Source organism: Notothenia coriiceps, unplaced genomic scaffold, assembly GCF_000735185.1.
Source record: "Notothenia coriiceps isolate Sejong01 unplaced genomic scaffold, NC01 NC01_scaffold00011610, whole genome shotgun sequence".
Classification (NCBI taxonomy): Eukaryota; Metazoa; Chordata; class Actinopteri; order Perciformes; family Nototheniidae; genus Notothenia; species Notothenia coriiceps.
The window spans coordinates 41,342-54,756 of record NW_011344311.1 but is presented as its reverse complement, the minus strand read 5'-3'; the positions used below and the strand labels follow the sequence as shown (position 1 = coordinate 54,756).

At 41.5% G+C, this 13,415-nt stretch overlaps 1 protein-coding gene and 1 pseudogene across 3 annotated transcripts in view; one reads left to right on the top strand and one right to left on the bottom strand.

The window, feature by feature from the left end:
• LOC104946873 (adenosine receptor A2a pseudogene) overlaps positions 1-6,939 on the bottom strand; it is a 10,066-nt pseudogene extending 3,127 nt beyond the window's left edge.
• LOC104946872 (ecotropic viral integration site 5 protein homolog) overlaps positions 1-11,880 on the top strand; it is a 26,484-nt gene extending 14,604 nt beyond the window's left edge. For all 3 annotated transcript variants that reach the window (XM_010772773.1, XM_010772772.1, XM_010772775.1), the window contains 2 exons: positions 7,861-7,956; positions 10,217-11,880. In XM_010772773.1, the coding sequence (XP_010771075.1) occupies positions 7,861-7,956; positions 10,217-10,498 (378 nt within the window). In that variant the 3' untranslated portion in view covers positions 10,499-11,880. The remainder of the gene's footprint in view (positions 1-7,860; positions 7,957-10,216) is intronic.
• The last annotated feature ends 1,535 nt before the right edge of the window (positions 11,881-13,415 follow it).

The following is a 13,415-nucleotide window of genomic DNA, read 5'->3' as shown; positions in this document are numbered from 1 at the left end:
AATATTTAACATCTGTGGGAAAAAGTGCGGGCCAAATGTAAAAGTAAACGCGGACATTGCGTTACCCGCCGACATTCACACTTTCACCCCCTACACCGAAATAGTCCGCGGGCGTCGAGTGCGGTTTCACGCTCGCACCATCGCTCTCTGTGCCGTTCCTCCCGCTGGCCGATGGCCCGACAACATAATCTTAGACCACGATCGACGTGATTGCCTATAGCCTGCATCTACAAAGATTTGGTCCCACCCCTCTCCGAGAGGACAGCTACTCTCCGAGCACCCAATCTGCAGAGACCATAAATCTATCAATGTAAAATCAGATTCCATATAGAGTCACCCAGAGGTTTGCAAAACGGTGTGTATAAACATTTGTGTGATAAAAGTTCCTGAGACAATATTAAAACATCCGTTATGTGTGTCCAAACTTAGTAGAAGTTACATATGGACAATCGCAGTACTCCGTCATTGGTTTTATAGCAAATCTTTAAGACCTCGCTAAGTCTTTATACGTATTTATTACTGTACATGATAATCCAGTAATCATTTAGCCATACGTCTACTTGTGGTTTCTTATTCGTTATCGATGTAACAAAACCATAGACCAAGCCGATACCATCCAATAACAATAACAAGTGTATGAATAAAACCTAATAATTGTTACACAAAGAGGCTAGAAAAAGTATACCACAAATATCAACAATGGGGGACTAGTCCATAGGATATCACTTGGGGACGGACACGCACACGAGTTATATCACGTGGCTACTTCGTAAAATGACATTTTACAAGTTTTTTATAGAAGGGCCCCCCGGTATGGGGGCTTATGGGGGATCTCTACACTGCAGGTGGGGGGTTAAGTTTGTACAAGTATGGGTTATGACCGTTATGTAAACTTCGGGTAAGACTAGCAGATAATGGGTACAGTGATTCAATAGACAAAAACGTCACATAAACAAAAAACATCCCTAAAAAGTAAATAAGAAATGTGTATTTTACAGCGGATTTAGAGGTTGCCTCCGTCATTTAGCAAACTGCCGACCATGATACCGGAGTTGGCTCGGAAAGAACAAGACTTTATATCTTGTTTAACCGCCCGGGTTGTGAAGCGTGTGTGATTAAATGTTCTAAGGTCGCCGAGCACCGCCGAGTGCAACACGAACCGGGTGCACGGAATCGTGGCGACGATACTGAGGTAGGATCCCTTTGGTGACACCATACATACAAAAACTAAAATCATACGGTGTAAAATAAACTAAGAACCGTTCAAAAAATAAAAAAGAGTAATATAAATTTTTTATTATTAAGGGACAGAAATTTAACAAATTAAAACTACGGAGAAAGTTTGATATTGACCACATTATGTCTATGACAAACATATTTATTGATATAGGTAGACAAAATATAGACGTTTACTTATACTAAATATAGTAAGCCTATATGTACGTTACGCCATAAGTTTATATTGCAAATACATGTAGGGAAAAAAAACCAAGTTTACTCCTAAACTTTGTTTGGGTAAGGAATTTACGGTTTCAGTCCCAAGTACTGTGAAAAAGTGGGGTTAGTAAAAGTTACTGAAAAGGTACTGGAAGAGTTACTGGAAATGGAGATATAAAAGAGACTCGGTTTTGTTATAGAAAGAGCGCCCCATGGTGACTTTTACCAAATCAAACTTGTACGCTTCTCCTTTTATTGCAGACGTATACTTGTGTACAACACGCGGTATAGAGGTGTTGTAGTTGTATATCATCGAATGGATCGGAAGCTGTCATTCGCGTGAGTTTAGAGAGTGGTCGTGTGTGTGGAGCAGTCAATTTACGGTCAAAATACAGAAGCTAAGTGATTATGCTATGTCATGAAAGTAGGATAGTAGATAATACTAGAACCGCTAACTGATTGTTGATTTTAATTAATAAACGTACGTCTGAAAATTCAAATTCTAAAGGCGTACTAACAGGTTTTGAAAACTTTTTACTAACACAAACGGTCCTTGCAGAAAGTCCCGGACCTTGAATCGTAAAACTTAAACCCTAGACGAAGAAGGGTCCAAACTGGCCTCCTGGGCATTCTTGGGACGTTGGTATGTCAGATATGTACCAGATTGTATCCCCCTCGTAATTCAGTTCACGTTGAATTACTGCTAGTTGACAATGCGAGTGATTTATGGATGAGACTCGTCATATAAGTACACGTGGTATTGTTAATCCGGCCGCCTGGAGCTAATTTTTGTTAATTAGACCTAAATTAATCTCCACGAACAAAATTAATTAATAGCTTTAATAGCGTTAAGAAATTAGTGGTATATTTAGTAAATGGACTCCTGTCACTCTTCTACAGTTATTTCGCAGCGTGCTGTGCTCCATTAAACTTAAACGGAATCGGCTGGCCGAGGTTACTTAGCAGGTCAGTCGCCGTTGGGTAAAGCCGAAGGAGAGTTATTTAAAGAGAAATAGAAGAAAAGTAACCAGTATTTCGACCCGACCTAAGAAAAACGGTGACAGAAAGCGACCGTACCTCGGAGTAGCGATACAAAACACAGCTGCTACGTTAGACATGAATGGAAAACGGTCGGGGAATAGAAGATCGGTGAGGTTCACGCAAGATGTCCACCCCACGTTAGGTCACTCGACCAAGCAAAGGCTGCCACCCCTGAAATCATAGGACGGGACCTTTGGTCAGTAGACGAACCTCGACAGCCACCACACCCAACGGCTATGAACCAGTTGGGAGCGGCTAAAAGCGCCCTCTGAGCGAGGCTAAAGTGAACGGGGAGAGGGGCCAAAGGAGGCCCCAGTATAAAGAGGGCGTAAGAGGTAAGACTGTTTATTTCTACAATGTGTGCTGCAAGTGAGCCTGAAATTATGCGATGTGGTAAACAAACCGAAAAGGTACGATGGTGTGGAGAGAATATCATCGCGCGCGTTGAGGTTTCAACTCTCCGCAGCTCCGGTCTGATAGAGTGTCTTTGTCTATTTTCTTAAGCTTATGAATGGAGAGACGGAAGTAGGTGAAAGGGAAATTTTACGGTCCCAGGTCAGGTGGGTATACGAGGTAGTTCCTCCACGATGTCCGCGCCGTTCCGTCACGCTGCGAATGTTGATGTTATTGTACAATTACACATCTGACGATCGCTGCGAGCCCGTCTAGTGATCGTGGGGGGGGGGGCGGTAAAACGTAAAGACTTTACGGAGCGGCTAAGGAACTCCCGCGTTGATACCGGACACCCAGGGAACCATTGAGCCTCACCTATTGTAGGTGCGATCGAAAGGCAGTGCGATCGTCGACGATAATACAAAACGTAACTCCACCTATGAACTCGAACTTACACGACGCCACTATACGCTTAAGGAAAAACGTATTAAACGTATGTTGGCACGAAATAGCTGCGAAGGTAGGCGGCAAAAAATTCTGTTTGTACACAGGCTAGGTGGCCCGCCGGTTGGTTCTTCGCCAGAGTAGTCGAAAGAAGCAAGTACAGAACTGATAACAAGTGACGACCAACACACAACAACCAGACTTCAACAAAACAACCAGAGGTCATATTAGCACACAAAAACAAAAAAAGTCAGCTCTTTAACAAGCCGTCCCGAGTTATAAACTACAACCGCTAATATTACGGAACAAACCCACAACAAGAGCAATTACACATTAGATTAATTACCAATTTCAGGGCGCAAAAGAGGAAAAAAAAAGAACTAAATATATACCAAGAAAATACTACTGCCACTAAGGATTGATCTGGTGACACGCAGCATATCAATGACTCTCATCCGGTTTAACGCTTGTCCGTCAAACACGAGTAAATTCGTGGTAAAAGATAGTGATAACATAGATGACTAACTTCACACAACCGGGTGTTTGATTTCCGAGTTAATAGACAACTGACGAGATGACGGCAGTTAGTCTTCACGACCCGTCAACAGTGTCGCCGGAACCAAAAAGAATCGTGGGAACACACTCACGATCGAACGATGACAACAAATCCCTATGATGAATAAGTGAAAAGACACTACCGTCTAAGTAGTGATTCCTCAAGAAAGACACGACAGATGAGCTAGAGTATTTTCAGTACCTGTTTCGACAGATTCGAACACGAAGAAGTTGCGTGGACAAGCTATTGCTTCGACGACCGAATGTAGACACTCAACGTGACACATTATCTTCGATTATCTTGAAAGCATTCGTAAGGTCTGGTTAGATAGACTAGGTAGTAGTGGCACAACTATTAGTCTAAAGTCCTAACTCTTGTTAAACAGGCAAAGGACTTTTACATACTTCATTAGTGTTGCCTTACAAATACAGTGGCACGTACAGATTACAGACTCGGAGCTTCCTATCCCTGTGTGCCTTGGCAGTCTCACCGGGGTGAAAAGGGTGTTACATTTACTTAATTATGAATGTTGTTACATCAAGGCCGAACATTAGGATGAGAGCCAACGGTCAAAAATGTTTTTTCCCTCCCAGAGCTACCAGCGCAGCGCCCTCCAGATCTGGCGCCCTAGGCGACCGCCTGTGTCTCCTATGCCAGTAACACAAATACTACAAATCCACATAACAAACAATCAAAAATGAAAAACGTATTATTATTTTAAGAAAAAAAAAAAAGAAGTATTGTTTGGGTACCTGGCTGGCGCCCCCTAGCAGCGGCGCTCATATTTCAGCAGTGGCGCTGCGCCGCCACTATTTGTATATAGGGGAAACACTGATACATTAAACCTAAGAAATAATCTTTATGTTGAGAATGACAATATAATAAAACACAGCTGTAGAATATAAAATATGTTTGCACACGGCTCTTTACTGTCAGCAGACTTTGTAAAGTACCGTTGTATTTGTAGTCCAGAGTTTAGGGTCTTTCAGAGAGGCTTACCTAAACACTCTGACTATTTATAAGTATGACACCTGCCAAAACCTCCCCCTCTTCCTCCTCTTCACACGCACGCACGCACGCACGCACGCACGCACACACACACACACATCACAGTGTGGTCTGAGGTTTGTTACTAAGTGATAGAGCAGCAACATGCAACACCAACATTTACCACTACCGCCCTCACTCTTCTTAGAATCTGCATAATGCACTCTCAATGCAAAGGCAATCCACTTGATTTGCACCCAATATCTTTGTTATTTGATATATGATCAGCATCTAATAAAGGTGTGGCAGACAGTGTGTACACCTACCCTTATTTACAGCTGTCTGTCAGGAGCAGGGTGTTTACTGTAGCTTCTCCCTACCCCGAAATCACTACTACTGTTGGCTTCTTGGTCTGTGGTTTGGTGACTTGCCCTATAAATTGTGGGTGAACATTTTGAAAAAGAAAAAGGGAAATCAGTTTCTTGCCACCCTCGTCAGAACTGGTGTGACACGTGTTGGTGGTGACAGCTCACTTCATGATCGTAGAGGTCAGCGTATGATCAGATAAGCTTTGGGAGCTTAAATACTCAGAGCAGAAGATGTCTTATGGATCCTGTCTTTTTGAACATTTACGGTAAACGTTTAAAACAGATTATCCAGCAGAGATTTTTTTGAACTGATACAAATGAATGATAACAACCTCTGAGTAATGATGGGAAACATTTTGGGTGAAACTAAGATGTCTAGAAAGGTTCATGTTGGAGCCTCTTTCACTATCACAGTCACATCTCCTCTGATAGGAAGTGGTTTCTCATGTTGAAGCAGAGACTCTACTAAAGGTGACATGGTTTATTCTGAGGTTTCTATCACATACACGCTCACAGATTTAGATTTATGTATATGCCTATATCCTATGAATGTTAAATATGCTACGAAAAATGTAAACTCTCTGCGGTTGAGTACAATGAAGTGCATTTATTTAAGTATTGAACTTTATTACAACTTTAAGGTACTTGAATTTTAAGGTTTCTTGCATCTTTGTACTTTTTCTTTTTTTTTAAACAACTTTTTTTTTCAGTTTTTCACAAATACAGTATGTCCAACATTTATGACTTTGTACCTTTACTCCACTACATTTTTGAAGACAAAATTGTAGTGACTTGCTTACTAGTTGCAGATCCATATTGTTAGCTAATACAAAGTACAAATTGACTAATTATTCAACATTGACATAAAATGATAGGTTCAAATATACAGCTGCAGCATATAAAGTAAATTCATTTAGCTTCACATGTGGTAAAGAATGCATTCATTACCTAATAATTATAATCATGTTTAACATGAAGCCTTTTCCTCAGAGAGTTTTACATTAGGTATATTTTGATGCCAATACTTTTGTCCTTTTACCAAAGTAAGAATTTGAATGCAGCACTTTTTATTGAATTGTTTCCACTTTAGTATCACTACTTTTACTTGAGTAACAGTTCTGTGTCCTTCTTCCACCACTGCACACTCTGACAACACACATCTGTACAAGCATTTGAACTGTGTCCCTGAAGAGGAATTTCATCTTGACTAGTCGTCGTCGATAAATTGAACATTTATTTTATAGAAATGGTGTCACTTTAGTCAAATGTTTTCACACATCCTTCACCGGGTGTCTTTGCACATTCAAAATAAGTTGTTGCCAAAACAACGAAGATGCACAGAAAGTGTAAAAGTACCGTGATGACTGATACGGTGCCATGATTCTGCTCACTGGATTAGACAGAATGTGTACTGAATACAGAAGCTGTTGAACTCGTCCATGTACAGTAATAAGTTGGTTAGAGAAAGCCTATTTATTCTTCTGTTAGAACTGTAGTTGAACGAGGAAGACATTTGTAGTGAGACGTTTGCCGTCCCCGGCCACAGGCTGACACCTGTTGATTCACACAGCTGAACACCAGGAAGTGTCATTAACTGCCTGCCCTCATGCTGCAGTGTTTGGAGGGGCTAAACCTCAAAAACAAAAAATATTCTTGGAATAATCTCACTTGTTTAGACTTCTTGTGAGAGAAGTCCCTACTGGGACCTGCCATATTCAACCCCCCTTACCACAGGAGCCAAACAGCCCATGTGTATTTTGGGGTGCGCTCGGCCTCACCTCTCTACCTCGACACCCCACCCTGCTGTGTGCTCTACACACATCTTCCCTTTTTTCTGCTCGGTGTTCCCGCGCTGCAGCCTGTGGTTTGCACTGCTCTGGTCTCACTGTCAAACTGGCAGCTTTAAGGGTGTGATTGAGGTTTGAAAGCATGTGTTTGTCTCCAATGCCTGCAGATGGCTTCACTGAGGAAGGTAAACATCACATGTTGTAACTGTTAGAGCTAGCATGCGGCTCATCCCCAGGGCCTCAGGAGGAAACCAAGCACAAATGACAGGGTTGTTTTCCCACATCTGTCACTTTCAAATAAGATGTTAGTAACGTAAGGTTTTGCAAAAATGAAATGATGTTTCATGCCAACTCTGGTTTTGGCGGTTCACAAATGCAGATAAAGTTTACTTTTGGTTTCACACGGGACGCTGACTGCCGTCTCCTGAGTGAAAGTCCTGAGATTTCTTTAGGAAGACTATGATTTGATGAAGGACAACACTCCACCGCAGTATAAAGTGCGCCCCTGCATGGTAATGCGATAATCAAATGAATCCTCAAAAATACAACTTGCCTAATAATTGTGCTCACAGTGTATAGAAACAAAGGTCTTAGGAGAGCAGGCTGCTCCTTGTAGAGGGCTCCTGTACCTGCCAGTGTGTGTTCTGAATATACAGTACTCACCACACTGAGCCCCTGGGTATTCATGCGTCTTTACTTGAGTACAGTTTGTATCATTTTGTCCCAAATTTAAACACTTTGCTCTTTTACAAACTGAAACATGTCTTGACCTTCCTCAGTATAAAAACTGAGGTGTATCACTGAGAACTGCATCTTATTTTGAAACTCATGTCTCCTCTGCTCACAGAAAGAAGAAGGAAAGGTCCAAGGCCAGCTGAACCACACGGACTCCAGCCAGTACATCCACGACCTCAAAGACCAGATTTCCGAGCTCAAAGACGAGGTGAGCCCTGAAACAGCATCAGCTCTAATACCATGACCTTCTTATTCCTGCTAGAGATTCTGATTTTGTTGTTGCTATGTCTTTGATGCAGCGATTGAGCAGGTTTCACAACATTCCCTCAGATATATTTTCTGTGAGGCTACCAGATTAGTTCAAGTGTTAACTACACCCAGAGACTTCCTGTGCAGAGGTGACATCTCACTCCTCCTGCAGATACAGCTGCACAAGTAACCTGCAGACGCTGATCAGACTGCAGCCCAGATACATAACGTTGTACTTTCAGAACTTCAATATTAAACTGAAGATATGATAATGACTAACAAGAAAAAAAGAGATTAGAGATGAATTTAACATCAGAGGAGTGAAAGCATCTCATCACTAATGAGCACCAAATGTGTTTTACCTTTTACATTCAAGGATTCTACTGAGGTTTTCAAAAATAAAGCGTCAAGTATATTTTAGTTTTTTTGACCGCAGTGAGATTGATTGAATAAATGTCATCAAATTTGGATCAAAGCAGAATATTCCAACACATGTGGCTTTTAGACTTAACTACGCTCTTGAGATGTTTTGATCAGATCAGGAGGAGAACATGCTACACAACCACCACTGGAATCTAATTCTACAAAAAGTATTCCAGTTATAATATTAGCATAGCCTAGACTTTATCTGTAGCTGTGCAGATATTTCAAATGTAAACACAGTGTGTCAATGTTCTGAATCTAGCTTCAGTACAACCCTATTCATATTTGAGAAACGTATCTTCACTGAGATGTCTTTGAACTGCAGATGAAGGTCTGTGTTGTCTTCCAGCAGATCAGCTATTACACGAAGAATATTTATCTTGACATTTAGCTGTAACTGCATTGGTCAAATCTAGTTTCCTCCCGACTGCATTCATATCAAGGCGCTGCCGTCACTTCCCCTCTCACCTGGTTCTCCTTGTGGTCGTCCAGAGTTATAGCGGCCTGCTACGAATCATGCAGTGAGCAAACCTGAAAGCAGAGTCCCCCCCCCCTCCTCCCTTACTGTTAGAACCTGCATCTTATGGCTGGAAATGTTGACTGCAGCCAGTCACATGTTGATCACAGCACAATTTCCTTTTTGCATGGCAACAACAGGAAGTGAACGTCAAATGTAGACAGGTGCAGGTAAACGTAGGCTCACTTTACTGACTCTGACTGTGCTCTGAATGCGTCTCCTCCTACATGTCTGGCTGCTGCATGGCAGGCCCACTCAGGTGAGTTAGTACAGATGTGCCATCATGTGACCTATGGTTGTTTACACCTGACCACCGTGTACCCTCCTTACACCCTAGCCCCATTTGAGTCTGTTTATATCATGAATGATTCTGGATGCTTCCAATCAAAGGCTTAGAGCAGTGACTAAATTGGAACTGGGGGAACAAATCTGACGTTCACTAGTCAAACCAGTCTTATAATATATGTACCTTTTAATACCTAAAGACACTGTTAAAAAACACTAACAGCAAAAAACACTGCTTTGTATGGTTTGTGGCAGTTTATTGTTTTGGTGCAGCCAGAATATCTCCCCCCATGCAGCTGATGGAGTTCAACAGCATTGTATGTTTTGTACCCCGTCCACCACACAGGGCAGTCATTACATGGTGCATTGGTAATGACGTGGAGATGTCTGCCTCATCAAAGAGAAGACTTGCAGGATTCTGACTGTTTGGCTAAGATGCTTTCATTTCCACCTGTGATTAACAGTCCCTTCTCTGAAGAACAAACAATCTGCAGTCCCAAATACAGTTGACCCTCACTCTTAAAAGCATCTACACTAGCTTTAACCCCAAACCTTTAATACATGCTGATTCTAGTGATCATTTAGAACTGGAGGAAACAAAGAAAACTGATTTATAAAGTTAAGTACTTTGCAAAAGCATTTCTTCGTGGTTATTTTCCTGTAGGTACACAACGGTGAATTATTTTTGAACTATTGTGTTCTTACTGTAAAAACAGTATACTATGTAAATGTACATGAAGTGCTTACTCTATACTAGTGGTATTTAGTTAGGACACAACTCATACCTCATGACATTGTTTAGTAGTATTCTCCCTGCATGTTAGATTTATAAAGACATCTTCTTCTGTGTAACCTCCAAAGGTTTGCCTGTATCAGTTTGTACACGTCACATGTGTCAGTCTTTTGTGTTCCCCCTCAGAATGTGTTTCTCTTGTGCAGCAGCGGTAAACCCTCTCTGAGTGGCTCCTAATCCTCTTCCTGCTCCCTCTCACAGATCCGCTGCCTAAAAGGACCGAGGGGTTTGGCCAATCAGACGAATTTTGACGGGATCCACATCGTCAATCACTACGTGGGGGACAACGGGTCTTACCAGTCTTCAGATGAAGATGCAGGCAAGGGCCCAGGCCTCCCGGGGACCCAGCAGAGGAGCGGAGGCCGTATCCGACTGCGGCCCAACATCCCAGACACCGACAGTGAGGAGGAGGAGGAAGACGAGGACGACGAGGACGCCCTGCGGCTCTCCGTACCTCAGAGCCACAAGTCCACCACCGTGTGACCTCCGGAGGAAGTTCCCAGCAGCCATTGCAGTCTGGCTCTGGAGATCAGAAAGGAAATGCAGCATCATTTCATATCTTATGGATTTACTAATTTACTATACCTTTTTTGTAGTTTTGTCAGTCTGGCAGACCATCAGAGAATGACATTCTGTGGAGATATCAAATTACCGGGCCACAGCGAAGGTACACCACAGAGAGAGACACTGTGCAATAAACCCTTTTATGCTATATCACACACTTCATCCAATGGTTTTATACTTTTAAAGCATTTTATAAATGAACATTAAAAAGCGTATTGATGCCGTTGCTACTAAGTGTCCATCATGCAGAGGCGGAGTGTGTTCAGTGCTGTGTGTGTGTATCTGATGTCTGGAGGAGCTCAGCGGCCGGTATCAAAGCCGCTCGTGTCAGCTGGCTTCAGGAAATGTTGACTTCTTTTGGCCTTAGCACATGCCGCATGCCTTCCACTGGTGTACCACAAGGTCATGTGACAACTGGATACTTGTAAAATATGTAAATGTGTATTATGTTTTTTTTTCAATTCCTTTTGAACTTGAAAAAAGGTATCTATTGCATATCTGATGTTTAGAATATATTGTAAAAAACAGAAAAAAAGGGACATGAGTTAGTTTAATATGGTAACACACATCCTGTTGAGTGAACTCCTGTGAAGAGAAAAAGAAAAGCTGAGGTTTCATCGTAAGAAGAATCAGCTCGTGTTCTCAGAGCAGAAAAGAGCACAGGTTTAGTTTTTAACTTGTACTGACTTTACTTTCTAAATAAGCCCCACAGTAAGTCTACTCAGCACATAGCAGATATTTTCTGATAATGAGTCAACATGAGTAATGTCTACACGTTTTGTGTATCACAAATTTTGCACGGAAATGGACGACAGTTTTCGGGAACTTTATACTGGGAGATGACACAACATCGTACATTTTTTTTATAAACCCAAAGTGGGGAGGAATCAGGAGTCTTCAAGTGTTACCAAAGTAAGCACTATATCTGTATTGTGCTCATCCACGGGCCAGTTCCACTCCATTTCATGTGCAAGGACCTGCAGGTGTAACAATTTCTCTGAATGTCTGTATTGAACACTAACTCTATGAAAGACGAGGTGCAAGTGAATGCAGCGTGTCAGGTCCTGGAAATGCAAAAGATTCTGAGCGTCTACGATGATGATGATGTCGTTCCTATATGATGAACAGGACCCCCGGTGTTGTTTGATGGGAGAGGAACACGTTTTGGCACTTTTTGAGTCTGCAGTGCAGTAAGGACACAGCAACACTATGGAGCAGTCGGCACACTCGGCACACTCTGGAGACTACATGAGATTGTTGTGTGTGTGTGTGATGAGTTCACAATAAACCGTTTGATAAACTCTTGGGCTGATGTGTCTCATTACTGTGGGCAGCAGACCCCAGTGAGTGTGGAGATGACTGTGAGCACTTTTAGTTCCTCTGAAGTCTCTCGCTAAGATTGACTGCTTTCAGGAAGTGATTTCTCGCGGTTTTCAGAGCCGAGCCTCAACTACTAATCATTTCATGCAGAAAACCACATTTTAAAGGAGCATTTATCTTCGAGCATTCTCAACATCAACCAGGTTTGTTGCCTGTTTCTGCCAAATTCTGATTTGTATTACACAGTCTGGTTGTAATAGCCAAAGAACTGTGTGCTCACAGTATTTTATGTACTTTTATTGCAGTGATTGATGATGCTTGATATTTTGAATGTGCATTTAATGACGGTTACAGTTAATTACATTTCTATCAGGCTGCTTATAAAAAATACACTTTTCGTATTTGTTTACCTGCTGAACAGACCTGCGTCCCATTGAGTTGCCACATAAATCAGTTTGAGATTATTAAAAGGTGTTGAAAGATCAAATCCCTTTGGATGCTCATACTCCAGTTTTTTAAATATATATTTGACTAACCTTATAATTGTCCATATTGTAGGTCTGTCCTGAAACGTTGAAAAAGAGCACATTAAAATGTGACAGTGGGGGAGGGGCATGCATCATTTGCTTTTTTCACAGTAGAATTTCAATAGAAATTATGAAATATTGGAACAAATTAGCAGAAACATAAAAAGGAAATGAATTGAATCTATAATATAACAACCACATGATCACGATGCTGCTTTCAGACAAACTGAAAAAAAGGTAAATCCACACAATGTTATTATTGTAGCTATAATTATTAGTTTGTGTATTATTATTTTTTTACTATTTATCTTTTAGTATTATTTGTTCTTTTTGTATACTGAGAATTACCATACATTATAGTTCCATTTCCCCAAGTTCATTATGTTATTTTAGAATGATAACTGTTGTAAACGTTGTTACTATTATTGTTATTGCCATAGTTTGTGTTGCTATAGGTGTGTGTTGTATTTCCGTGTTTGCTCCTGCAGTATGCCGGTAACGCAGCCTTGTGTGAGTCCTCTCGGGCAGCGGCTGCTTCTTTATCGGTCCGGGCTCCATATCTTTACCCACACTGAGTCCGGATGCCACGGCCTCGCGCTGTCTAATCGAGCAGGGCACGCGGCGCTTTGATTTCCTGCCCTCCATTTACTGATAGGCTGTTCTGTAGCAGAAAGGGCTGCTGTGATAGTGTCACATTCACCCAGTGACATTTACACACTGATTCTGATGATCTGTGCGGTTTGAAAACGCTACAATGTTGGTGAAGAAAATTGTTATGGAAAATAAGACTTAAGCTGATTCATTGATAAATATTTCACGTGCATGTATCGGATGGATAGACAACTGCATGTTGCGTACAATTCGTTTAAAACAGTCACATTTGAATGTCCATCGGTTAAACATTGAAATACCAAAATAAGCATGGAAATAGAAAATGCTGATCAGTCCAGTTCCAATAAATATTGCAGTTAGCTTTGCTTATGTATAGT